The sequence below is a fragment of the Lynx rufus genome, unplaced genomic scaffold (assembly GCF_022079265.1).
Source record: "Lynx rufus isolate CCGP_SWC_20201006 ecotype Redwood Valley unplaced genomic scaffold, mLynRuf1.p SCAF_27, whole genome shotgun sequence".
NCBI lineage: Eukaryota > Metazoa > Chordata > Mammalia > Carnivora > Felidae > Lynx > Lynx rufus.
Genome location: NW_025814842.1, coordinates 6552624 through 6577041, shown reverse-complemented (window position 1 = coordinate 6577041; position 24418 = coordinate 6552624). Strand labels below are relative to the sequence as shown.

The window sequence follows — 24418 nt, the reverse complement described above, 5'->3', positions numbered from 1 at the left end:
TCCTTTCCCTTTGTGGCTTCAACTTGGCCAGTGTTCCCCCTTCACTACTCCCAGCGCCTCCCAATTGCGCCTCGAGTGTATAAGTAAGCAGGACGTATCTGTACCAATGGGCTAAAAGAGGAAGAAAAGCCTTAGAAATAGGGTCAAGATTCAAAGAGCTTACAGTGCCCGGAGTTTGCCAGGGGCATATTTGACATGTTGAAACAGTAAAAATGTTAGGGAAATTTGTTCATGATAAGGGGAGTTTCCTGCTAAACTCCAAAATAGCAATTACCAGCTATGGAGTACTTAAACTGACCTTATCTCATTAATCTTCACGACAATCCCATGAAGTTCGTACTTTTTGTAATTTTAGTGCCAGAAACTGCAGACTCAGTAAGCAAGTAAAGGCAGCATTTAGAACCCTGGCCCGTTCAAACCAGAGCGTCGAGTCAAACTGCGCCCAGGAAGGACAATGGTTAGATGGAGTGGAGATTTGTAAATGAGCAAGTGCAGGAAAGAAAGACAGACACTGTCATTATGCCCAAGTTGTAAATTTATAAACATGGATGGAATACAAATATAAGAGGTTAACCATTTTCTAAAAGTGAAGAGTGAATGAGATCCATCAGCAAAATGAAAAATTCCAGTATTTCTTTGACTTGTACAGTGCACCATCTGCTTGAAATCATCCTTCCAGTCTGGGATTAAACACTCATTCCTCCATGCACTTGAATTTTTGAAGGGAGTGTAAGATGTGATACCATTAGGATACAAATGTTAGCAAAAAGAGACAGATGTCAGTTTGATGACTCCAGTAAGGAGTGCCTAAGGGGAGGCAATTCCTACCAGTCTAGGATTCCTGATGGTCTCTCAAGTTCATATTTAAGCTCTCCAAATCCAGGGTACTCCCCTGGACAATGCTAGTCCTGCACTGCTAACTGCTTGCTCCTTAGTTCCCTTTTTTCGATTTTATGCCAAACACTTATATGTTCACTGGTTTTTATATTGGTGTTTATAGTAATTTTTTGGCACTTAATATATGACCAGTACCTTTTACATTATCTTATTTAATTTTCATGCTACTGTTAACCATTGTACAGACGAGGAAACTAGAGAGGCTAAGTAAAATTTCCAAAGTCACACAGCTAGTAAACAGCAAAGTACATAGGCAAGTCTAATTCCAAAGCCATTGCTTTGGTAACTAATCTGCTTTAGTCTTCATTGCTTAATGGTTTGATTCCTGTATGTTAACTGTACCCACAGGCTACTACTACTGAATATCCTAGCACCTGGCAATAGTATTACTGAATGAATGAAAAGAATCGTTGAGATTACATTTTCAGATGTGGGAATCCCATCGTGCTTTGCAGTTATGATACCTCAGGGGCCTCTTTGGAACTTCATTCTTAAATTTCCTCAGTTGCCTACATCCCACTTCCTAGGGTGAGACATTACTCCAGAGAGCGTAATTACCTCAAAGATGCCATACTCCTTCATCTGAAACCCTTCCAACATGCTCTCTTTTGCCTGAAATCCTCCCCTTGCTCCTTTGTCTTCCAGTGGTCTCCATCTGCCTAGTCTACCTCTATTCACTCTTTTGCTCAAGCCAAAAACCTAGGAATCAAACTTGATTTTCCCGTTACCCACTTTACTCCACTGCTATAATTTAACCAGAAGTGATAGTAAACCTAAGAATACAAGTCCATCAATCAGCAAATTCCAGTTAGCAGGATAAAAAGCATATTCTGGGCACTGAGAAGTGTAAATATAAATCTAGTAATGGGCATGGAGGTACCTTGACAGGAGGTAAGAATTTGGGAGCTCTGACCTGTGGCCTGTCATTGTCAAAACTATCTAAGCCTGTTTCAGGGAGCAGGGTCTCTGACTAGCTCCCCAAAGGTACTGTCTCCTAGTATCCCAGACAGCTCTGGGAGCATTCAGGATCAACTGCAAACTGATAATAGTCAATCACTGAGGATGTAACAGGGAATGAAAAGCTACCAAAGAAAACTCCTCCAGGTTCTGGGATGTCTAATACCAACATCATGATGATGGGAAGCTTGGGAGTCAGGCCTTTGAGCCATTAACTTGCTGACTGACCCTAGCAGGTTCTTCAACCTCTCTATACCTCAGTTCCTCTGGAATACAGAGCTAGTTCCCTTGCAGAGTTGTTGTGACAGTTAAGTTGGAATATGAATGCACATACACATACATGTAGGTAGGTGGACAGATGGAAGACAGATAAAATTAGATGTACCTTAACTATTAGATTTTGTCTCTTCCTTCCCCAGTCTTCAAGATTAAAAGAATAAGAACACAAACTCATACTGGACTGATTAAATATTGCAAGCTTAAAGAGACAAGTTAATTCTCCTTGAGGATTATTTTGGTTTCTCATTTTTTAAACGTTTTACTTATTCTGCCTAGCTCTCTGAAACCTCAATCTATTTATGTGCCAACAACATCCCAATCGAAAAACCTTTAAGACCCTAAACATTCAGACTTTGTTCCAGAAGTCTGTGGAAGAGCAAGCTTTGTATCAGTATGAAGAAGAGTGATCCACTCTTGTTGTGAAGCAGGTTTCTGGAAGGAAGTGAGTTGCAGCCAGGAAGGTGACTCCAAGATTTTCAAATGCTTCTGGCTGAGGCCTTTAGATATTTTTGAAACAGATTCTGAGTATCAAACACACCTTTATTCAAGTGGAAGTACAAAAGCACATTCCTAAACCAATTGCATACATGTGATTTTTTACATATTCTGCTATTTAGGGATTAATCTGTTTCATAATTAACAGAAGTGACCACTGGTCTCTGTACATAAAGGGATACACATTCATAGACAAGGAAAGTAACATGCATTTTCATTTGCTTTTACATTTAAATCAATTCATTTAGTTCTCTACTTTGCCCTGATAAGATCCTATGCTTGCTGATGGCTAAGCGGCAAAATATAGTCGTAGAACTATCCTAGAGGTTAGCCATAAGAGGCTAATAGAATAAGCAATAGATTTTTATATATTTGTTGAGGATCTCTAGTGAATATTGTAACATCTGAATCACAAAGGCCTCACTTGCTGGAATGACAAAAAGAATGTTAAATAACACTTGTCTAATTCACAAAATGTTATGAAGCTTAAGATGGAAACATATAACAAAATATAATAAAATGCTTTGACATCACCTGAAGAATCATGAATTCTTGGCGAAGTGTTAACAGTGACCCTGAACTCTGGACATCCCGACATCTGTGATCAAAAAACCCAAGTTCTTTTATATGGTCTGTGGACTCTGGTATAATACAGAAAACGTGATGATGAATAAACAATTATACACAAAGCTCCCACACTTCAAATACTGTCTTGCATTGATGAGGGAGACTGGGGGGCAAAAATTCAAACAGATAAAGAAGCAAGCGTAGTAATTTTTACCAGGAACAGACCTGACACTCTCTTGAAATACTCTCTCTAGAGATATTACCTAAGAGCAGCAATATCTTTTTTGAAAAGTTGCATTCCCTTATGAAGTTCTCAGACTTTTTTGTATAGGTTCTTTATATTTTGCTCTATCAAAAGCAGACCTGAGCATTTTGCTGGCCTTCAACAGAAGTATATAAGATAGTTCTAAACTTCACCATGCAGATTAGGCGCTGAATGAATGCAGCTAGACCACCAGGCGTGTTGTTGGCTCCCTGATGTTCTTATCATCTCTTATTAGAGGGCCGTGGATGCAGACAAGGCAGCTAAGAATGTGGGTGTCATTTGAAAGTATTTATTAGCTGCCTGCCCCAAATACATGGGAGATAGAATCCTTCAAACTCTTGGATGGACAGGACGTGGAAATCCAATTCTTTTTAAAGGAAGATGCTTCAACTTTAGGAAAGAAGACAGCAACATCAAGTAGGGACGGTATACCTGCTGGTGAAAAGCTTAACACTAGAAAACCTCATTTGAAGGTGCTAAGAGAATGGAGAAATCAACAGGAATCCAAGTGTTGTGGCTGGAAAGGAATAGGAAGTAGGATGCTCAGGAAACAGCAGACCTAAGAGTCTGTTTTGAAAAAATCTCTTGGGCTGAGGACAGCAGAAAAAGCTAAACGAGCTACTTTCCAAAAGTATGTTTGTACATTGGTGTATTAACAATATCTTAGAGAAGCTATAACAGGAACCAATTTGAGGAAAAATAAAATTATTTATAGGCCATATTTTTAAAAATAGCTTAAATGAGTTCCATAAATAAAGTTTATATACCTACGTACACCACCTATTAAATAAAAGAATGCCATGAGGAAACAGCACTGCATTCACCAAGTCACTTCTCAGACTATATTCTTCTGCAATGAAAAAGATCAGGGCTATATATTAAAATTTTATATAAAATTTTCACTCCAGTATTTTGATGTGGAGTAAAGCCTGAAATATGGTAAATTTTTCCATTTGCATTAGATTAGATTCTAGTCTGGACTTTCTAAGGATAAAAAAAAAAAAAAAAAAACTTGAACTCTCACTGAAAGATTTGTCATATTTACTACACTCGAATGGCTTCTCCTGGGTATGGAATGATGTTGAATGAGGGGTAGAATATGACTGAATCTTCCCATGTGCATATGTTTATTACATTCATAGGCTTTCTGCATGGAATGAATTTGATGCTGAACAAGGTAGTTTCCTTGAAGGCTATTTCACATTCATTACAGTGGCAGAATTTTATTCCAGTATGAATTCTCCAATGGTGACTAAGGTATGAAAACAGCATGAAGCATTTACCACATTCAATATATTGGTAGGTTTTCTCATTGGTATGGATTTGCAGATGTTGATGAAGTTTTCCTACATTCATCACATTCAGACGGTTTCTCTCTGGTGTGGATTCTCTGATGAATAAAGGTTGAGCTGTGACTGAAGGCTTCACCACATATATGATTTCTCCCTGGTATGAACTCTCAGATATTGAAGGAGGCCTGAATTTGACTGAAGGTCTTCCCACGTTCATCACATTCATAAGGTTTCTCTTTGGTATGAATTCTTGGATGTTGAACAAGGTGTGCTCTCTGACTGAGGTTTTTTTCCCATGCATCACAATCAAAGGCCTTTTCTCTAGAGAGGACTTCTTGTTGAAGAACAAGATCTGAGCTATGATTGAAACTTTCCTCATAATCATTACACTCATAGGATTTCTCTTTCCCATGAATTTTGTGATGCTGAATAAGGCATGAAGTTTGACTGAAAGCTTTTCCACATTCATTACATTTGTGTGGTTTCTCTCCTGTGTGAATTCTTTGATGCTGAATAAGATGGGAACTCAATCTGAAGTCTTTTCCACATTCATTACACGTATAGGGCTTTTCTCTGAGATGACTTCCTTGATGTTTAACAAAGGTCAACCCACAATCATTGTATTCATAGGCTTTCTCTTCACAGTGGACTTTCTGATGTTCAACAAGGTATGAGGTATTATAGAAGTCACTGCCACATATAGTACACTTACAGGGCATCTCTCTGTGAATTTTCTGATGTTGAGTAAGATGTATACTACGACTGAAGACCCTTTCACAATTACTACATTTATAAGATTTTGCTCTAGTGTGAATCCTCTTATGTGGAGTTATGTCTGAGCTCTGACTACAGGATTTATCAGATGCTTCACAGGATTTATCAGATGGTTCACATTTATAGGGCTTTTCTCTAGTGTGTATTCTTTTATGTCGACTAAGACTTGAACTCTGACTGAAAGATTTTTCACATTCTTTACATTTGTAGGGTTTCTCTCTGGTATGAATTCTCTGATGTCTAGAAAGGGCAGAGCTCTGATGGAAGACTTTCTCACATGTATCACATTTATAGGATTTCTCAGTGGCAGAAATGCTCTCACATTTACTAAGGTGGGAGAGATCCATTAAGCTTTCCTTATATTCACTACTCTGAATATCCTGTATTAGATTTATTTGTTCATGTTTACCAGCAGCTGAATTCTGGTTTACGCCCATATCATACTTATCAATGTCATCAATATTCTGTATCCTAAGAACTCTCTGATCTGTATCAAGGGTAGAGTCCAGACTGAAGCTTTTTTCAGGTTCATTACATTCATTGTTCTCACTGGTGAAGGTTTTCTTGCTGATTGTTATTTGCCTAAACTCTCTCTCCAGGAAGAGAAATTTCCTTAGGATTTCCTGAAGCCTTTCTAATCTGTCCTCAGGTTTAGACATTTCTCTAGTCCCAGGAACTTGGGCAATATCCTTTTTGAGTCTTCCTACTCTCACTTTGTATGAATGTACTTCTTCCAAAATTTCCTGCTTAGGAATCAACAGCTTGTTCTCTTCTCTGGTCTCTCCATCTGATTCAATATATAAATAGAAAATGCAAATGTAATCTGTACCCTATGCTTAGGGGAAAACAAACAAACAACAACAACAACAAAAAAAACCCCTCAGAGATGAGAAAACTAATCTAAAATTTACTAAAATGAGAGAAGTTTATTTACTCAGAAGTACTGGTACAGAATCTCAACAGCAGATACAAGGGCATGACTAAGAGCAGTGATGTAGTATCCAAATGGTTCAGGGTATGGTGCAAACAGGGTTTTCAGCAGAGCAAGAAGGTAGTCAATTAAGGTGTTTCAAAGGAGATAGAAGGGAAATAGTTCAAAAAGAATTATAGATAAGCAACTTGAGTAGGGACCCAGTACAACTTGTGGATGACAAGGGATAAAATAAATGCAAAGAAGTCATCAAAACTGAAGGGAAAAGGAAGGAGCTCTCTCCATCTGGTATACAGGCCGAGCTCTTCATTCTGATTGCCAAAGCGGCTACAACTTGGCTCCACAACTGGACTCTTATTTCCCTACTAATTCCATCTGATTGATTCTACCTTACTCACCTGAGCAGTCATCTCTTAAGACTTCTCTATCCTTAGTTTCCAGATCAAAGACCTGTAGATCTTGTTCCAGCTGGGAGATCCCATCAGGCTTGGGAAATGGAAATCCTGCTCATAGAGAAGGAAATGGGATGTGGCAATTTATCCCCAGATACTACACCAGCCACTTTTTCTCTTAACTAATGGCTAATGGAGAGAAAGTAAATTCTCAGAAGACAGTAGGGAAGGCCTGGAGAGTGAGAAGGGCAAAGATCCTCTACAAGGATCTCCTATTGGTGCTCCAGAAAGGGGTGTATTACAGGGCAAGTTGATGACTTTGGGAGAGGTTTTCATTTAAATAGTACTCAGACAAGGGAATCTGTGCAAGGGTGTTTATGTGTTTTCACAGAAGTGATCATTTTCACTCTTTAGCTGTTGCCTATAGATCAACCTTTGTATTAGACCTGGTCTACAAATATGAGACCTGGTCAAAAGGGAAGTCATCAAAATATAACTCTGCTGGACTGGAAGAAAGTGAATACTCAAGCACCTATTATGTGGTGTGCTAAACTGCAGCAACAAAATTAGTGAAGACTGAATAAATGCTCTAAGAACCAATCTCAATTTGCTTCAGGGCACATGAGGAAACAAAAAAATAACACATTCTTATCCGTTAGGAGCTTACACTCTTGTTTATTCGACAAACATTTATGGGGTGTCTCCTATAAGCAAAGTACCTAGAGACAGATACAAACTAACTATAATGCGGTATAAAGAAGAAAGTGCAATAAAAGTGCACTTCCACATAAAAACGGTCTTTTTCTGGCTTATATAATGAATTGCTAGGATCTAATCTCTTTCAAAGTAAAAGCAAGAAGCAGTCTGATCCTGAGGGGCAGAACTATTATAGTACTAAAGGGGCAGTTTTTATACATGTTCAGCCGATAAAGCTTCTTGTGGCACACGTACGAGGTGGTCTAGCTCAAGCCCCTCAAATCCAAAAGCCTTCCTCTCCACTTACTGAATATCTACACAATTTGTTATTGTTCTCTTATCCTGACATGTCACTATAAAATGTAGTTTATGGACTTTTATTTAATTGGTTTCAGGAATTATCATCCCTACTTTATTTATAAACTCTCATTAGCAGTGACAATATATCTTCTATCTTGCATTTCTTTTGACTCATTTACTTAAAAGCTACTTATTGAATGCCAATTTTGTGTCCTAGTGTTAACATGTAACAGGTAACCAGTGTTTCTAAAAGGGCACTGGGCCTGGAAAATATTACAAACCAACAGCTGTCCTCTTGAGATTCCATGTGAGAGCCTATGAGCAGGCAGATGAGAACAGATACAAGAAAGGCTTTACTATGTTTCTGAATTCCTGCTGAGCATTAATAGTCTATTCCCCTTCTGGATGCTTATTTAGTTAAGGTCCTCCATGCCAAATGAAATAATTTTTCAAATTAAAAAGTTAGTGTGGCATGAAGCAGCAAATATTTTGCTCAGAATTCTGACAACATAATTTGCAACTTTAACTCAGTATTAACTAAGGTGTCTCTAAGTATTTGATAACTGAAGCAAATTTTGGTTATTTACTCTATACACCTACGTCACCTACACACAACAATGTGGAAAAAAGGGTTTGATTTTATTTATTTAAAAAAAAATGTGTTTAATGTTTATTTTTGAGAGAGAGAGAGACAGAGTGTGAGCAGGGGAGGGGCAGAGAGAGAGGGAGACACAGAATCCAAACCACAGTCCAGGCTCTGAGCTGTCAGCACAGAGCCCGACACAGGGCTCGAACGCACGAACCTGAGATCATGACCTGAGCCGAAGTCAGATGCTTAACCAACTGAGCCACCCAGGCACCCCTGATTTTTTAACTTTTTTTTAATGTTTATTTATTTTTGAGAGAGAGCATGAGCATGAATGGGGGAGGGGTGGGGAAGTGGGCAGAAGATCTGAAGAGGGTTCTGCACTGACAGCAGACAGCCCGATGAAGGGCTTGAACTCACAAACCGTGAGATCACGACCTCAGCCAAAGTCAGATACTTAACTGACTGAGCCACCCAGGGACCCCAGAAGGATTTGATTTTAGACTGTGTCCAATGTAATGCAGTCAGGTATAAAAGAAAATGCCTGCTGGGCAATTAGAAATACAAGACCACAGTTTAGATGAGAGAACAGGGTTTGAAATAGACTTAAAGTCACCTGTATCATCAGTATCATTAAAATATTAAGCTAAGGTTTACTGCTCATTTCGTAGGTGCAAAGTACCACACAAAGAACTTTACAAATTTTCACTAACTTAATACTCATCCTACCTTTACAAAGTAGAAACTATTGTCATACCCATTTCCCAAATAAAAAAATGAAGACTGAGAGGTTAAGTAACTTGCCCAAGGTCACAATGACAGGTGAAGCTAGGGCTCAAAGCCAGTCTTACTTCAGAGCCTGGCTTTTACATAATCTACTAGTAAAAAAACAATGACTATGAATGAAACCCTTCCTCCAAAATTCGTACAGAAAGAGAACAGAGGACCAACACGTTGACGATGGAGTAAAGGGTGAAAACAATAAAAATAACAGAGAAAGTTATTAGAATAATACATAGATTATTATTTGGAGTCGTGGATGTTCCAATTAAAAGGAAACTAAAAAGATCACTTAATGTCAAAGAGATAAAACTCTCCTTATAATAAAAATCCTAACTCCTTGGCAACAGTATGAGCAATATTCAATTTGAGGAAATTCCCCTATCAAGAAATAATTCAAACACGCTCCTGAAATTTGTTTGTATTTAAAAATCTGGTCTATGGGGCACCTGGATGGCTCAGTCGGTTAAGCATCTGACTTCGGCTCAGATCATGATCTCACGGTTTATGAGTTCGAGCCTGCGTCGGGCTCTGTGCTGACTGCTCAGAGCCTGGAGCCTGCTTCGGATTCTGCATCTCCTCCTCTCTCTGCCCCTCCCCCGCTCATGCTCTGTCTCTCTCTGTCTCTCAATAATAAATAAACGTTAAATAAAAAAATATATAAAAATCTGGTCTATATCTCATTATCACTTGCAGTCCTTTCCAAAAAAGCATTTAAGTAACTATTAGCCAGGTACTTATACACGTAATTTAATCTAATTTAATCCCTGGCACAAACCCAGAAAGGCATACGTTATTTTTCATGTTTTATAGATGAAGATAAACATTATCAGTTTAAATAATTTGTTCAATATATCACAGTTGGGAAGATAAACCCAAGTCTGATTTCACAATTTACATTCTTTCCAAATCTACCATTTTAAAGATCACAGGAAGCATGAAGGCAGGTTTTCTTGTCATTGATCTGAATGCCTTTATCCTAAATTTTAAAGTCAAAACTCTATGCTTTCAAAAATATGCATTTACTTTAAATTTTTCCTATCTAAAATTATTAAAGCCTTTTGATTAATTATATTTAAACCTTTACAGTTCTCCAATTAGATTTATTTTTAACTTAATTTGGTCTTTAAAAATAACATTTAACTGAATCCAGTACTACACTATGTTAACTAACTTGAATTTAAACAGAACCTTGGATAAATAAATAACATTTAAAATTTACCTCATTATTTGGTTTGTTGCCTGAACCAGTTATGCTAAGATTTTTGCCACATGGAAGCTTTATGCCTTTCTTCTTGGTCCTTAATAAATACACAAATAAAATCTCTCCTTAGCAGTATTGTTCTTGCATAGATACCTATTTTAGTGGAATGTACCCCTAACACAGTTTTCTTTTGAATGCATGCTCTTTCTGTTCCCAAACTGTACAGCCTTATGCACTTCTGTACAATTTTTCATGGCTACTTCTAATTGTCATCAGAGTATTAGAGCCATAAGAATATAAAAAACACTACAGGGGCGCCTGGGTGGCTCAGGCAGTTACGCTCCAACTCTTGATTTCGGCTCAGGTCAAGATCTCACAGTTCGTGAGTTCGAGCCCTGCATCGGGCTCTGCACTATCAGTGCAGAACCTGCTTGGGATTCTCTCTCTTCCTCTCTTTGCCCCTCCCCAGCTCAGGCTCTCTCTCTCTCTACCTCTCAATATAAATAAACATTAAACATACACACACACACACACACACACAAGCACTCTATATACGGTTGGACTAACTGTTCTAAGGGGTAAAATAGTGAAAAAGAGCCTAAGTGTCAGAGTCAGATCTGAGTCCTAAGCCTAGCTGTGACCTTGAGTGGATCACTTGACTTTTCTGAGCCTCAGTTTCCTCACGTATAAAATAGAATAATAACTACTTTACAGGGTTATGGTGAATTAAATGAGATATGTACAGTACCTCGTAACACGTTGACTCCTCAATAAATAGTAGACTGGCAGTAAAAGATATTCTATAGAAAATCATTTTTGTCCTCATGACATCAACTTCAAAAAGTAAAAGGTATGTGTCAAACACTTCCTGATTTATCAACTTATCAACAACCAGAATTTTGATAAGCATGTTTCCAATGATGTTATCTAAAAAGGCACCTGCCCACACTGCCTCTGTGTGAAATGGAATCCAGACCACTTTCCTGGTCTCCTGAACTAAGTCACAAATGACTCCCCTTTGGTGACCCTCAAGCCAGTAATCCACTCGTTGTCAATAGAATATGGTTCTTTTTAGATTTGGTAATGAAAAGTCTGATTTTTTTACTTACTTTTTTATAGCTCAGCTGTTCATACTTTGTATATTTACTACTTTATAGTAGAAGCACTTATCCAAAAGGAACAAAGTTTTGATGTCTGCTGCAAATACAACTCTGAGCTACTGCCATGGGAAAAAGAACTTGATAGTGGGGTTGCTAAGTCAGGGACTGAATTATAATGTCCTTATTCTACAACACCAAACATTAAGCTAATTAAGTGTAAAATCTTAAACTTCAGGTGAAGTTTGCCGAGCCCACAAAAATGAAAAGCATCTCCTAATTTTTGTAAAAAATAATTACTGGGGCACCTGGGTGGCTCAATCAGTTAAGTGGCCGACTTCAGCTCGGGTCATGATCTCATGGTTCGTGGGTTCAAACCTCGCGTCAGGCTCTGTGCTGACGGCTCGGAGCCTGGAGCCTGCTTCAGATTCTGTGTCTCCCTGTCTCTCTGTTCCTCCCCTGCTTGCACTGTCTCTCTCTCAAAAAAAAGATTTAAAAAAATTTTTAAAAATTACTAAAAAGATGCTGCTGACTTGGTCACCAAAGCAAGTTGAATAGGAGGGCTTCTTGTGTGCATTTGTACCCATTAGGTGTGAGTGTGCATGCACGTCCTGTATATGTGCAGAGATGACAGAGAAAAAAATTCAGTCCAACAGCATGTTGTGCTATTAGGCTGATTAAAGTGCTAAGAAGTTTTTTTTTTTTTACTCCAAAAAGTAGACAGGTTAACTGTTGGAAATTATGTAATTATTAGATAAAATTAACAGTAGTTTACAATTACATATCACTTTACAGTTTACAAAATTGTTAAATATACATTCAGTTTAATACCCTGAAATAAGGAAATTCAATTCTTTTGCCCTCCCATCTCCCATCCGTGAAGGACAGAGCTAAGGAAAACTTGATCCGGAAAAGTCATATAAATGCGTCAATCTGTATAGCACCACAAAGAGTAAAGGAGACAAAGGCAGGGCCTTGGAAGGGGCCACAGGGACGTAAAGGAGAAGACTAGAGTGTTAAATATGAGGAAAGGCCAGGGGTTGCAGGAAAATTAGGCAACAGAAATGGCAGGGTCACGTTCACTCAGAAAAGAACAGTGCACAGCATATGTCCCACATTCTAAAATAACATGAAAAGATCATAACTGAAGAGCTGGAGTTGAACTTTGTGGTTTCACAGAACACAAATAGATGACCCCCAACCGTGGCTTATGAATGAACTCATAACTCAGGTTCAAAATGCATCTGGCTGCAACAGAGGGCCTCCTCGGCCCTTCAGAAATTTAACAAAGGTCATCTGAGGAGCTGCAATTTTACATAGTGATGGCATCCTGAGAGCATCGATCAAGTGTTAATATCTTACAATCGTGGAAAAGGAGTTTCCGAGCGGGGCCGAGCAATATCGATGGGAAGCCGATACCTGGGCCATCTCTTGGAGATTCCTGCTGAAAGAACTGCAAGTGTTTCTCCAGAGAAAGCACTTGCCTGGGTATGACTCAGGGCCGGGCAGGAATTCACACTATGAATCCGGGTGGTAGGAAGGCGGAGAAGTATGCCTACAAAGATCAAAGAGCCAGGAATGGGAAACACACTAAAAACCTTCCAGTGGGCAGACTGCCTCCCCACAGATAACAAGACTTCTTTAATCCTGAGTGTAATCAAGGAGACAAAGGAACACCCTGGATGGCACCAGCATAGGCAAAGCCAAAAAAGGGGGGGGGGGGGAGGAGAAAGAGAGAGAGAGAGAGAGAGAGAGAGAGAGAGAGAAAAGAAGAGTGTGATTAAATATATTCATACATTAAAAAAAAAAAAAGCAGCACAGACAGGCAAAAAAGGAGGAAAGGGGGGATGTTCAAATCAAGTGGGCTGCCAATAGCCCTACAGGTTGCCTAAGCCCAGCAGCCTACTGTACCATCCAAATGACCCAGGAGAGACTCAGTTTAAAGCTGATACTTCTGCCCAGGGTGAGGTTACTTAGAACTACCATCTGGATGACTCACTGAAATAGACTCACAGTGAGTCAGGTCTTTAAATGAAATCTCTCCAACTCTGCCTGCTTAGAGGTGAATTTAGGGATGTTAAGAGGTGAGGGATTATTCAACAAGGATTTGAGCCTATCTTAAAAAAAAAAGGCATTTCTTTTTCCAAAGAAAATGGAAAGCTTTCAGATACAGAGACAATGAATTACCAAGAAAGAAAGTGGTTGTGGATTGGGAGGCTCTAGGGTCCCTCTCATAAAAAAAGAAAAGATAGGGAAGTCAAGAATTTAAGCCAAGCACAAGCAAGTTTCCCTTTTCTAACAGGGAACAGATGTCCCACAAAAGCAGCAATCATTAATTACAAATAAGGAATAAAACGTCTCATCTTGAAACCCCCAAAGAAAACCCACTCCCAGAGGAGATGACCTTGAAGATGGAGGATTCAGAGGTTCTAAGACCTGGAATCTGAGCCACACTCTACGTTCTCAGAGACCTCACACCTCCTCAGAAACCAAGGAAGTAAAGAAATCCTAAAAGGTAAACTGAATAATAAGAAAGTCCTTACCCACTGAGACCACGTTCCCATAATTCTCTAACATCACTTCTCTGTAGAGATTCCTCTGAACAGGGTCCAGGCATCCCCATTCCTCTCGAGTAAGGTGCACAGCCACATCCTCGAATGTCACAAACTCCTGAAATAATACAGCCTGGCTGCGCTGGGGAATGAGGCCACTAGAGCATCATGGCCAGAAAATGAAGGAGGTGTCCACTGTGTAGCAAAGCTGGGGAGGAGGGAGAAGAGACTAGAATCTAGGGAATAAGTTCCATAACCTTTAATATCTAATAAACGCCCATCACAGCACCAGGGATAGAGAAGGAACAGTGTTTACTGGTGGTGGTGGGGAGATGGGAAGGTGGTTTGTGTGAAGTCCAGGTCTCTGAAGAGGATCAATTTCCAAATTGGGGGTCTGCTATTGAAAAAAAAATTCAGGCAGGGTTTACGGATGGGTTGAGGGAAGGGCCACACTCAATCAGTAGCAACAGTCCCTGAGGAAAAGCAGAGGGTTCCTCAGCTCACCTGGTACCTGGCTGGCAGGAGCGTGGCTGCCTGGTCTCCTGGGCTTCCCTCATGGGGAAGAGCAGGCACCTGGGGAACAGGTGGAGCTGAGGGAGGAGAAAGGAGCCAAGAGTGAGAGCAGCCCTTCCCCAGGGCTCCCTGACAGAAGAGGGAGTCAGTGGGACCCTTCTGTACATCAACATTCTAGTAACACCAATCAACATTTATCAGGTACTGAGTGCGTCTACTCTGCTCCTTCTCAGCACTGGAATGCCCTCCTTACCCACATTTAGACCTGATACAGGATTTTCTTAAGAAATCTGATATCTCACTTTATTCTCATGACAGGACATTCCCCTAACAGAAGGGTAAGCACTATACCTGTTTTGCAGATGGGCAAAGCAAAGCATAAAGACTTGCAGTGACTTGTCCAGGGCAGTGGTTATTTAGTCAGCTTCTGACGCTCTCCCAGACCCTGTTCTGCAAATTTCATTAAGCCTTTATGTGAACTGGCACTGTCTCTACGACCAGCATGTAAGGCTCCCAAGAATAAAGAATGGTCACCTGTTTCCTCACCATCCTTTCCACAACACTCTACACACCGTGGCACTTGCAGTGTGAGTTGCTGACACGTAAGTTATTTCAGGCACTGCAGTTGGCCACATGTAATCTCAGAGGAGGTTCTTACAAAACAAAAAAAGGTACCAGACATATCAACCTATCTATACGATTTTACATAAAGATGTTACTGTAGAGTCAATATGTGATATGTGTACACGCATTGTGCTCAACCAAGGAATTAAATGGTTGGTTTTTTTGGCCAAAATCAGATTAGTCACAAACACTGCAGCTGCAACAGAATGGCAGGTGGCAAAGCTCGCAAAGTCATCAAGGAAGGAAGAAACTAAGTGAAAGGAACAGGGGGAGAGATGGGCCCTCAACCTAGGAGGAAGTAAAAGCGAGGAGGCGAGGATTGTGAGATGCAGTAAAAGCAGCGTTATCCTAGAAATGAGTCTGGGATAAAGTAAAGGTTGTACGAATGAAAAACAGCTAAAGCAGAGTGAATGCCACCACTCTGCCTCTTAAAGAAAGAAAGGCTGTCCTTAATATAAGAGCCCAAGACCAGGACTGAACTGAGTCACATCTGTCCTTCCCTTCCAGACACCCTGGGGGCCATCTTCTTATCGAAGTTCTTGGCCTCCTAAGTACCAGGCCCGGGAGCCCCACTGCAACTCCCATTCAATTGGACTGAAGGGCTCTCTCTGCCTTACCCCCGTTGAGTTCCTGCTCCATGTCGGTGTCCTGCGCGAACTGAGGCTCTGGGGACAGACCCTCAGACTGGCTCCCCAAAGACTGAAACTGGACAATTGCTGATCCTGCTGCTTCCTGGGCCGGTATTTCCTCCATCCCTGTTCTGGAGGACAACGATCATCACTGCTGGGTGAGATTGGGAAAAATTATTGTAACAAGTTAAGACGGCCCATTATTTTACATCCTCCGGACTGAGCAAAATATCTGACACGCTGTAGATACTCCACAAAAACAGCTACAAATGATTTACCCACCTAAACAAAACAACAGAAAGAAAAAATGGAAAAATTTCCGTTTCAAATAGCTATGAACCAAACCATATGGTCCAAGTATGGTTTATTTAAACTCTCCACCAATTCAGAATTTGTGATATTTCAAGAAAAAAACAAACAAACAAGAAAGTACAACTTAATAGAGTTCTGTGGAAAGTTTAAAATATTTGAAATACGCAAACTTCTTTCAAGGCTCAAGTCTGTACCTAGAAAAGTATGCCAGTGATGATTATTTATTATTTTTTCAGCAGACTCCTGAGAAATTATTTGGTAAACGCTCGGTCAGCGCACTTTGAATTACTAAATGGGCTTGACTAATAACAAAATTCCACTCAGGGGGGTCAGACCCTTCGCCAACAGACTAGGTGGGCAGGCCACTTCCCACTGGCCCGACAGTAACCCTGGGAAGAGCTGCGGTTTTCAAACAGGTTTGGCCGGCGTCCTTCAAAGCCAAGGACGCGACAGGCTTCCGTCCCGCTTCCACAACCCTCAGAAAGGGCCCTCGCGCCCAGTCCTCAGAAGGCCTCGCCCGGCGCTGCCCTCCTCTCGCTTCCCTGTCAGGAGAAGACGCGATCCCAAAAGGGCGAGGGCGGGCCACAGAAACCCAGCTCACACCAGGGCAGAATCACCGGGTCCTGGCGGTGGGGCCATCGGTTCGCTGGGCGTCAGGGCGAACCCTGACTGAAGGAAAACAGGCCCTCGCCCGCCCGCCCTGGAGCGCTCTGGGGACGGGAACCGCCGTCGACCGAGTTCCCGGGCGCTTCCTCCTCCTCCCCGGGAGCCTAACCTAGCCGCGACCCCAGGACTGCTACCGGGAACTCACCCGAAAGGAGGGGCAGGCCGAGCGGCCGTCCCGTCTCGGACACCCTCGCTCTAGGGGCAGCCCTGGGCTTTCCGGGGTCGCTCTAGACCGCTTGGAGGCCGGCGCTTCTCAGTGGCACTTCCGGAGGCGGAGTCCCGTGGCCGTGGGCGGAAGGTGGGCCCCGGATGAGGGCCCCCTGGGTGAGGGCCCCGGATGAGAGGCCCGGATGTGGAGTAAGTACCAGGGACGTGCGAGTGCGGGGCTCTTCGTTTTACTTCTCTGGCCCTGACCTTCGTCCGTGCTGACCCCGCCGGCAACCTCTGTAGCCATTGTACCAGTAATGACCAGGACAGCCCCGGGTTTGGGAAAGCGTCCTCGCGGGGTAGTGGCCCGCTCACGTCGTGCGTGTTCCGGGAGTGGAGGGGCAGACGTAATGGTCCCGCTTCTGTAAGTCAGCAGGTGGGGAACTAGTACAGGGGTACGAAATACACTGATTAAAGCGAGAATGGAAGGCTCTTGGGTGGTATGAGGACCACAGAAAACCGTGGGATCGGAGTCCATTAATGTTTTGGGCCGAGGGACAGGGCATTGAGCAAGTTGGGAGTTTCTTAGAGAAATTGAGACTGGAAGAGAGCTGCGTTCCTGGGGGGGGGGCGGGGAGAGAGACTGGACTATGCAGAAACTGGGGTAAGTAAAGCGCGGAGCCCACGGACAGGCAGGCCAGGCGCTAGAACAGAAGTACCGAGGGCATCGTGACCTTCTGGATCCTTACAGAATGTGATGTCTTTTGGTGGAACTGGATCTGCTAGGGACTGGCAAGGCTCTTAGTTTTCTTCTTTTTTAAAAAATATTTATTTAGAGAGAAAGGGAGAGAGAATTGCAAGCAGGCTCCACGTGGTCAGAGCTCATCATCTCACGGCTCCATCTCATGAATCCTGAGATCATGACCTGAGCTGAAAGCAGGAGTCTGATAGTTAACCGATTGAGCTACCCAGGTGCCCCTGGCAAGGCTCTTAAAGAATAAAAAAGGGGATTCGCAAGGGCCTTTAGATATGACTTCTTTAAGATTACAAATCAAGTATTGTCCTTCAGTGATATTTGACATTTCAAATTAAATATAAGAAAATCCACACACAAAAAAGTGTGGCATCGTATATGCTTTTTCAAATTACATCAGTCTCTGGGATGTTCTGATCTGCTTACCCTTTCTTTCCTTTTTGAGTGTCATTGACCTAATGCAACTTTCTACTGTGACACAATCTCTCTAGTCTACGGTATCCGGTGCAAGGGAGTCAGCATCACAGAAGATGCACTGCTTAGTCAATTGCTTGATGTACAGCAAGTTAGAAACTTCTTGGCGTTGAACAGGAATATACTCCCTAGTGATACCTGTTGTTCCTGTTGAGGTCCCTGGGAAAATAGATGACACATTGTTTCCCCTTTTCATTAACATCTCTTCTAATATTCTAGGATAGCTATAAGTTTGGAGTTCTTTCCTGAGTTGCCATTTCCCCACAAGTTGTACCTTATTAGCAAATTATGGCAGTGGTGCGTTTGTGTCTTGAGTTTTAGCTGACTCAGGCAGTTTGCTCCAGTAAGAGGACAGTAAGAGGCACTCTCTTAGAAGTCCATTTCTCTCCAGTAGGCATCAATCCCTAACAAAGAGTGGTAAGACTATTATTTTGCAGGGTGCCTGGGTGACTCAGTCAGTTAAGCGTCCAACTCTTGGTTTTGGCTAAGGTCATGATCTCAAAATTTGTGAGTTCGAGCCTCATGTCAGGCTCTGCACTGACAGTACAGAGCCTGCTTGGGATTCTCTCCCTCTCTGCCCCTTCCCTGCTCATGGTCTCTCTCAAACTTAAAAAAAAAAAAAAAATTTAAGACTATTATTTTGCTTTTGAGCAAAATTTTCTTTCAGCAGTTCTTCAGATGACAGAGGTGGCAACAATTAACCAACTTACAAAATTTGTAATTTTTATCTTACACTATGTTACTTTTTTGTTAATGTTTATTTTTTTTGAAAGAGAGAGAGAGACAGAGCATGAGTGGGGGAGGGTCAGAGGGAGAGGGAAACACAGAATCCAAAGCAGGCTTCAGTCTCTGAGCTGTCAGCACAGAGCCTGATGTGGGGTTCGAACCCACGGACTGTGAGATCATGACCTGAGCCTAAGTCAGACACTTAACCAAATAAGCCACCCAGGCGCCCCTATTACTAGGGTTCCCAAGGGTCGAGCACTTCATTAATTTTTCCCATATGTCCACCATTACAGTAGGCATGAATAGATACAAAAGAAGCAAAATATTACAGTAGAACTGATACATGTTCTAAATATGGGTTTGTCTTCTCTGACTGCTTTGTCTCCATAGGCACCATCATCTGAGGGTTTGTAGAATGCCTTATCCATTAGACCTACCTTAAATCAAGGAATCCGGTTTATAGTCAAGGAGGTCTGACAATGAACTTGTAATCACAGAATTCATGGTTCTTACTCATCACCCAGAAGCAGCTAGCCTGATAGAACTATGGAATGGCATGTTGAAGACACAGCTAAATTACACCTTGGAAAATTGGGGAGCTGTCCTTCAGGATACAGTATATGCAATGATATGCATTGAACCAATAACATATATGGTGTTGTGTCTCCAATAGAAAGACTACTTGGGTATAGAAACCAACAGGTTGAAACAGGAGTGGCCCCTATTACTATAATATTCAGTAACTCACTGGTGGAATTTGTGCTTTCTTCAAACCTAGAGTCTTCTGGGTTATGGTTCTGATTCTCAGGAAGAACATTTCTAGAAGATATATTAAATGTTCCAGTGAACTGGAAGCCAGGCGACTTTGAGTTCCTTGTGCCAGTAGATCAGTAGGCAACGAATGGAGTAATTATAAAGGTCCCACAGTCCCTGCCACACACACTACATAAATACAAAAACATACCCAGCTGTCTGCATTCAATAACCTATCTTCCTGAACCTTGTAAGTACTTTAGTGTAGGAATGGGGCTTGGGGGCAAAGGGGAAAGGGCAGGGTTTAGACAAAGAAGAAAAACAATGTATAACCATGTAATGGCTCTTAGAGACAACTTGGAACACTGGAAGGAGATTTGAGGAAGTATGTAGAAGTTCTAGGACCAAGAGGTCTTTAAGGAGGACCATAGTTTAGTGAGCCAGTCAGTGATGAAGGAGCAAAGATTTACTCGAGTGGTTTATTGAAGAGTCATGGGGAAGTAGAAAGAAAACAGTGACAATATCAGCAAGATCAAAGAGAATGGGATATTATTTCGGGCTTGGAAGGTTACTCAGAGTATCACCTAGTCATTGGTACCCTCTGTAGCATGTGGCGATTCCTTTTGTGGGTCTTCCGTTGTGCTCAGACTTGTCTTGGAATTTAGAGTGTGTCAGTCTTTCAAGGTCTCAGTTACGGTTTTATAAAAGGTGAGGTATCTTGACCTACTCTTAAAGTAATGGTAAAAGCCATAATTATTGTGATAACATTTTGACAGCAAAATTCGACTTACCGGGGATGCCTGGGTGACTTCAGGTGGTTAAGCATCTGGACTCGATTTCGGCTTAGGTCATGATCTCATGGTTGGTGAGTTCCAGCCCCGTGTTTGGCTCAGCACTGGTAGTGCAGAGTCTGCTTGGAATTCTCTCTGTCTTCCTCTCTGCCCCTCCCCTGCTCGCACGTGTGCACTTTCTCTTTCAAAATAAACATTTTAAAAATTTAATTTAAAAAATTCGATGAACTGTAGCAATTCCATTATTATTACGCCGAAAACTCCCTGGTAATTTTAGCCAAGCTCAGAATCTTAACTGTCTAGTACTGGAAAGAATGTCTATTGCCCATAGATGAAATTTTTGAAACTACTACCCATTCAAATGACAGTACGTAATCACGGTCTCCAGAGAAGCAACGACTTTGGTTTTGTGAAACCATTCATTCTTGACTTCACTTTGATATTTCTGTCTACATTTTTGTTTCAGTTCTTCTGACACACAAAATCACTAAGTAGTCGTATGGTTTAATAACTAGAATTCTTAGGATTATTGCCATCAGTAAGAAAAAGGAGAAACAGAAGTATCTGAGAAGAATGGTAGCAAAGGAAACTTAAGCCCCCTTCACCAGGCTGGGAAAAGCTGAGCTAAGGGGAGAGATCCCCAAAGCCGGACAAGGCCGTCAAGTGGGGAACAAGGCCACAGTCCTCCCGCGTTCCTAGAGAGGACCCCTCTTCTGAAAGACAAGTGTTGACGCACTTCCGGCTTCTGTGGGACTCACAGATGTGCGCGCAATCAAGGTTGTGATGAGCAGAGGATGTGGGTCCAAGTGCGCCGCCCTTTGCCACCTCCCCCAAAGAGTCACCTCCCTTTTCTGCCCCAGCACCCCCAGACGTCTCCGGGGTTCACGGTGAGACGTGGGTCCGGCCAGGGTGGACAGGTGGGGACAGAGGTGGATGTGTACAGCTGTGTTCCGCGGCTCCTCGCGCCATCACCGCCCCCCGACGGGGTGGAGGGTCCATGTCCCTGCCCTGTGTTCCGGCCTCGTCCGTAGGGAGCGCCGTCTCTCTCTGCAGAGACAGCTCTGGATCCAAGCGGAAAAGGCACGCGTTTTGTTTTCTGGGCCAGGTTGAGATGCCTCTGGGACCGGGAAGAGGCAGTCCGCTGAGGGCTCTTCCTGGGCCTTCTTTCCTCGGTTTTCACCCCAGGGGATAGTGGAAGACAGGATCCGAGGCCAATTTCTCTGTTTCCCCAGTTGTCCGTATTTGCATTCCTTCTGGTGAGGGCTTCCCCACCCCCACCCTCATTCCTAGAGATCCTGAATGTAAAATGAGGAAGACTCTCGAAGCTATCAAGCTCCTCGGGTTTTTACCAATTTGTTAAGCTTCGTAAATGTGTGCAGATCACTTGCTCACCTCCAAGCCCACCACCATTAACGGTGGTAGTGTTTGAAACCTAGTGAGTAAAGTGATTTGGATGCAGTAGGAAAGATTACACACACCTCACTCTTCTCCCTTGCAGTTTCTGAGCTTTATTAATTTTTTTATAGTGTATTTATTTTGAGAGAGACGGAGACAGCACCAGTGGGGGAGGGCCCAGAGGGGGGGAGGGCAGAGAGGAGGAGCGAGAATCCCAAGCAGGCTCTGCACTGACAATGCCCACGCACTGACAGCGCAGAGCCCAAATGTGGGTCCCAAACTGAGGAAGGGTAAAATGACCTGAGCGGAAACCAAGAGTCGGACACTGAACTGAGTCACCCAGGCTCCCCTGAACTTTATGAATTTTAAATGTATGATTTTACACATCAGGTGGATTTTTCAGTTGTGGGAGGTAATTGTGCTTGACTTGAAGTGGTGAGTAATGAAGGGGGTCGTGAGGATGCAGTGGAAAATGTTTTGGCTACTAGAAGGCCATTTCCAGTGCTGTGTATGACACTGATTAGGATGATTTTGAATAAAACCCCACCAAGTGGGGTTCATTCATTTTTTCCTACGTAAAATTAACTAAATTATCTCAAAGGGCCCTTCCAACTTGTAAATTCATTGATAAATGAATTTAACTGAAAAATCCAGCTGGGCCAAACCTAATGCCCCATCTCCATTTCCCACACTGCCACCAGAAAGATACTTACATTATTGAGAGAAGGTGTCAGAGGACCAAAGGAAACACTTAGAGATCAGTGTTGAAGAGATCCTATGCAGTCAACCCAAGTTGTGGAGAATACATGGAAAGCAGATCAATGAAACCTTACTGTTTGCTGGGAGATATATAAGTAACTTACCCATAGACACATAATTTATTTATGTACCTTAAGGTTGTACTGTTATAATATTCCTCCCATTCTTACTCAGATGTTTTACAAATAACTTCACAGTCTCAATTTATAAATGGCATGCCCTGCCAAGTGTTGAAATACCAGGCTTAAAATGAATTTGTTGAACTTTCTACAAATGAACACAAAATTGACATTGTATTCAGACATATATTTTAAATGTCTATGGGTTGCAAGGAACTACATAAAGTGACTGAAGGGCAACCATGACAGCAAAAGACAAGTCTACTCTTGAGGGGCAGTCTAGGTGAGATAAGGCATGAAAGCATTACAAATTAAATTTCAGGGTAAAAGCTATCAAAAAATTACATCTATCAAACTAGAAATGGAGACAATTCAGTGAGTCTAAAGTCGAAAGAGGACTAAGTGCTGGGATCATTCAAGAAATGTAAAATAAAACCCAGTCTTTCTGTTGCTCTGCCCAGAATATGAGCACTACCACTCCATGCAGGTCTGTTCAAGGGAGGAGTGACTCTGTTCCTGACCTCAGCCCTCTATCTTTGAGTTTCACTTCTTGGAGTTTCACTTCATTTTGATTCATACTTCCACCAGGAGGGAACATGTCTAGGAACGTGTGCTTTCCCCCGTCCCTGCTTTTAGAACTTTGACCCAGATAGCAAAGACCAAGATACCTTTTTCCTCATCTTTAAATGGCAGAGACAGATGGAATTTTCAGATCTATCACTAAAAATGGAGAGAAATGAGGAAAGAAAATTTAATAGTTGGAAGGTAAAGATAAGAACAGCAACACAAGTGCTAACAATATAAGTGCTATGAGATGGGGACCAAAAAATGGGGCTATCAGGAAAGGCTAAATGGGTTTCAGTATTTTTAAAATATAAATACATGTTTTAACTTTTTTTTCCTCTGTGCCCCAGTGGGTAATTCTGTCCCCCATACTTGGTCACTTTAAGAGTGACCAGATTGCTTTTTTAAAAAAAAAATGTTTTTTAATGATTATTTTTGAGAGAGACAGAGCACAAATGGGGGAGGGGCAGAGAGAGAGGGAGGCACAGAATCCAAAACAGACTCTAGGCTCTGAGCTGTCAGCACAGAGCCCAAAACGGGGCTCAAACCCACGAACCATGAAATCATGACCTGAGCCGAAGTCGGACGCTTAACTGACTGAGCCACCCAGTCGCCCCCTGATAGCTTTTTTTATAGTGACTAGGTGGCAGTGTGGCAGCACAGGACCCTGGGCTTCAGACTTGGGTTTGAGTAGTGAATCTGTTTCGCTATGTTGTTAGCACATTAATCTTTCTCAGCTTCTTAAAATAGGGGTACTGGTATCTTTCATAAGGTTCCCGTGGGTATTAAATGGGCTGTGTACATAAAATAATGTGATGTACTGAATCTGCCTACACACAGCTAACATGAATGGCAGTTATCCGGCATCTACTGTGGCATGCCATTGGATTTAGTGAATTGTCTTCATGCTACTTGGATGAGATGTTAGCAGCATGGCAATACAATGTTACTTTTTCATACTGCTATTTTAAATTTTTTCTGCTCAGCAGGATAGCAAAAACTGGCCTCATAAAACATCTAGGACCTTATTTGGATCAAGTGAGCCAGTTCTTCCAACCTGAACAATGACTGCTGAATCAAGGGATACCGCAGATTTGTCTCCACAGGCCACCCAGGAGGTGGAAGGCA

At 42.0% G+C, this 24418-nt stretch overlaps 1 protein-coding gene across 6 annotated transcripts; it reads right to left on the bottom strand.

Moving 5' to 3' along the window:
* Nucleotides 1–2652: 2652 nt before the first annotated feature.
* Nucleotides 2653–17059, bottom strand: ZNF655 (zinc finger protein 655). 6 transcript variants are annotated; one of them, XM_047089256.1, is made up of 6 exons: nucleotides 16954–17058; nucleotides 15819–15981; nucleotides 14569–14654; nucleotides 14056–14182; nucleotides 6856–6960; nucleotides 2653–6313 (listed from the first exon to the last, which is right to left on the bottom strand). In XM_047089256.1, the coding sequence occupies exons 2-6, from the start codon at nucleotides 15952–15954 to the stop codon at nucleotides 4920–4922; spliced, it is 1848 nt and encodes a 615-aa protein (XP_046945212.1). In that variant the 5' UTR covers nucleotides 15955–15981; nucleotides 16954–17058; the 3' UTR covers nucleotides 2653–4919. The 6 variants fall into 6 exon arrangements, with proteins under 6 accessions (XP_046945212.1, XP_046945213.1, XP_046945214.1 ...); XM_047089257.1 differs by having other exon boundaries at nucleotides 15819–15984; nucleotides 16954–17046; XM_047089258.1 differs by having other exon boundaries at nucleotides 15819–15961; nucleotides 16954–17025.
* Between the last annotated feature and the right edge of the window lie 7359 nt (nucleotides 17060–24418).

Coding starts and splice junctions, on each gene's coding strand:
- ZNF655 (XM_047089256.1), bottom strand. CDS start 15,954: ATGGAGGAAATACCGGCCCAGGAAGCAGCAGGATCAGCAATTGTCCAG. Junction 6,961..14,055: donor TGGGAACGTGGTCTCAGTGG/GTAAGGACTTTC, acceptor CTCTATGAGCAG/GATTTCCATTTCCCAAGCCT. Junction 6,314..6,855: donor CTTAAGAGATGACTGCTCAG/GTGAGTAAGGTA, acceptor ATATTGAATCAG/ATGGAGAGACCAGAGAAGAG.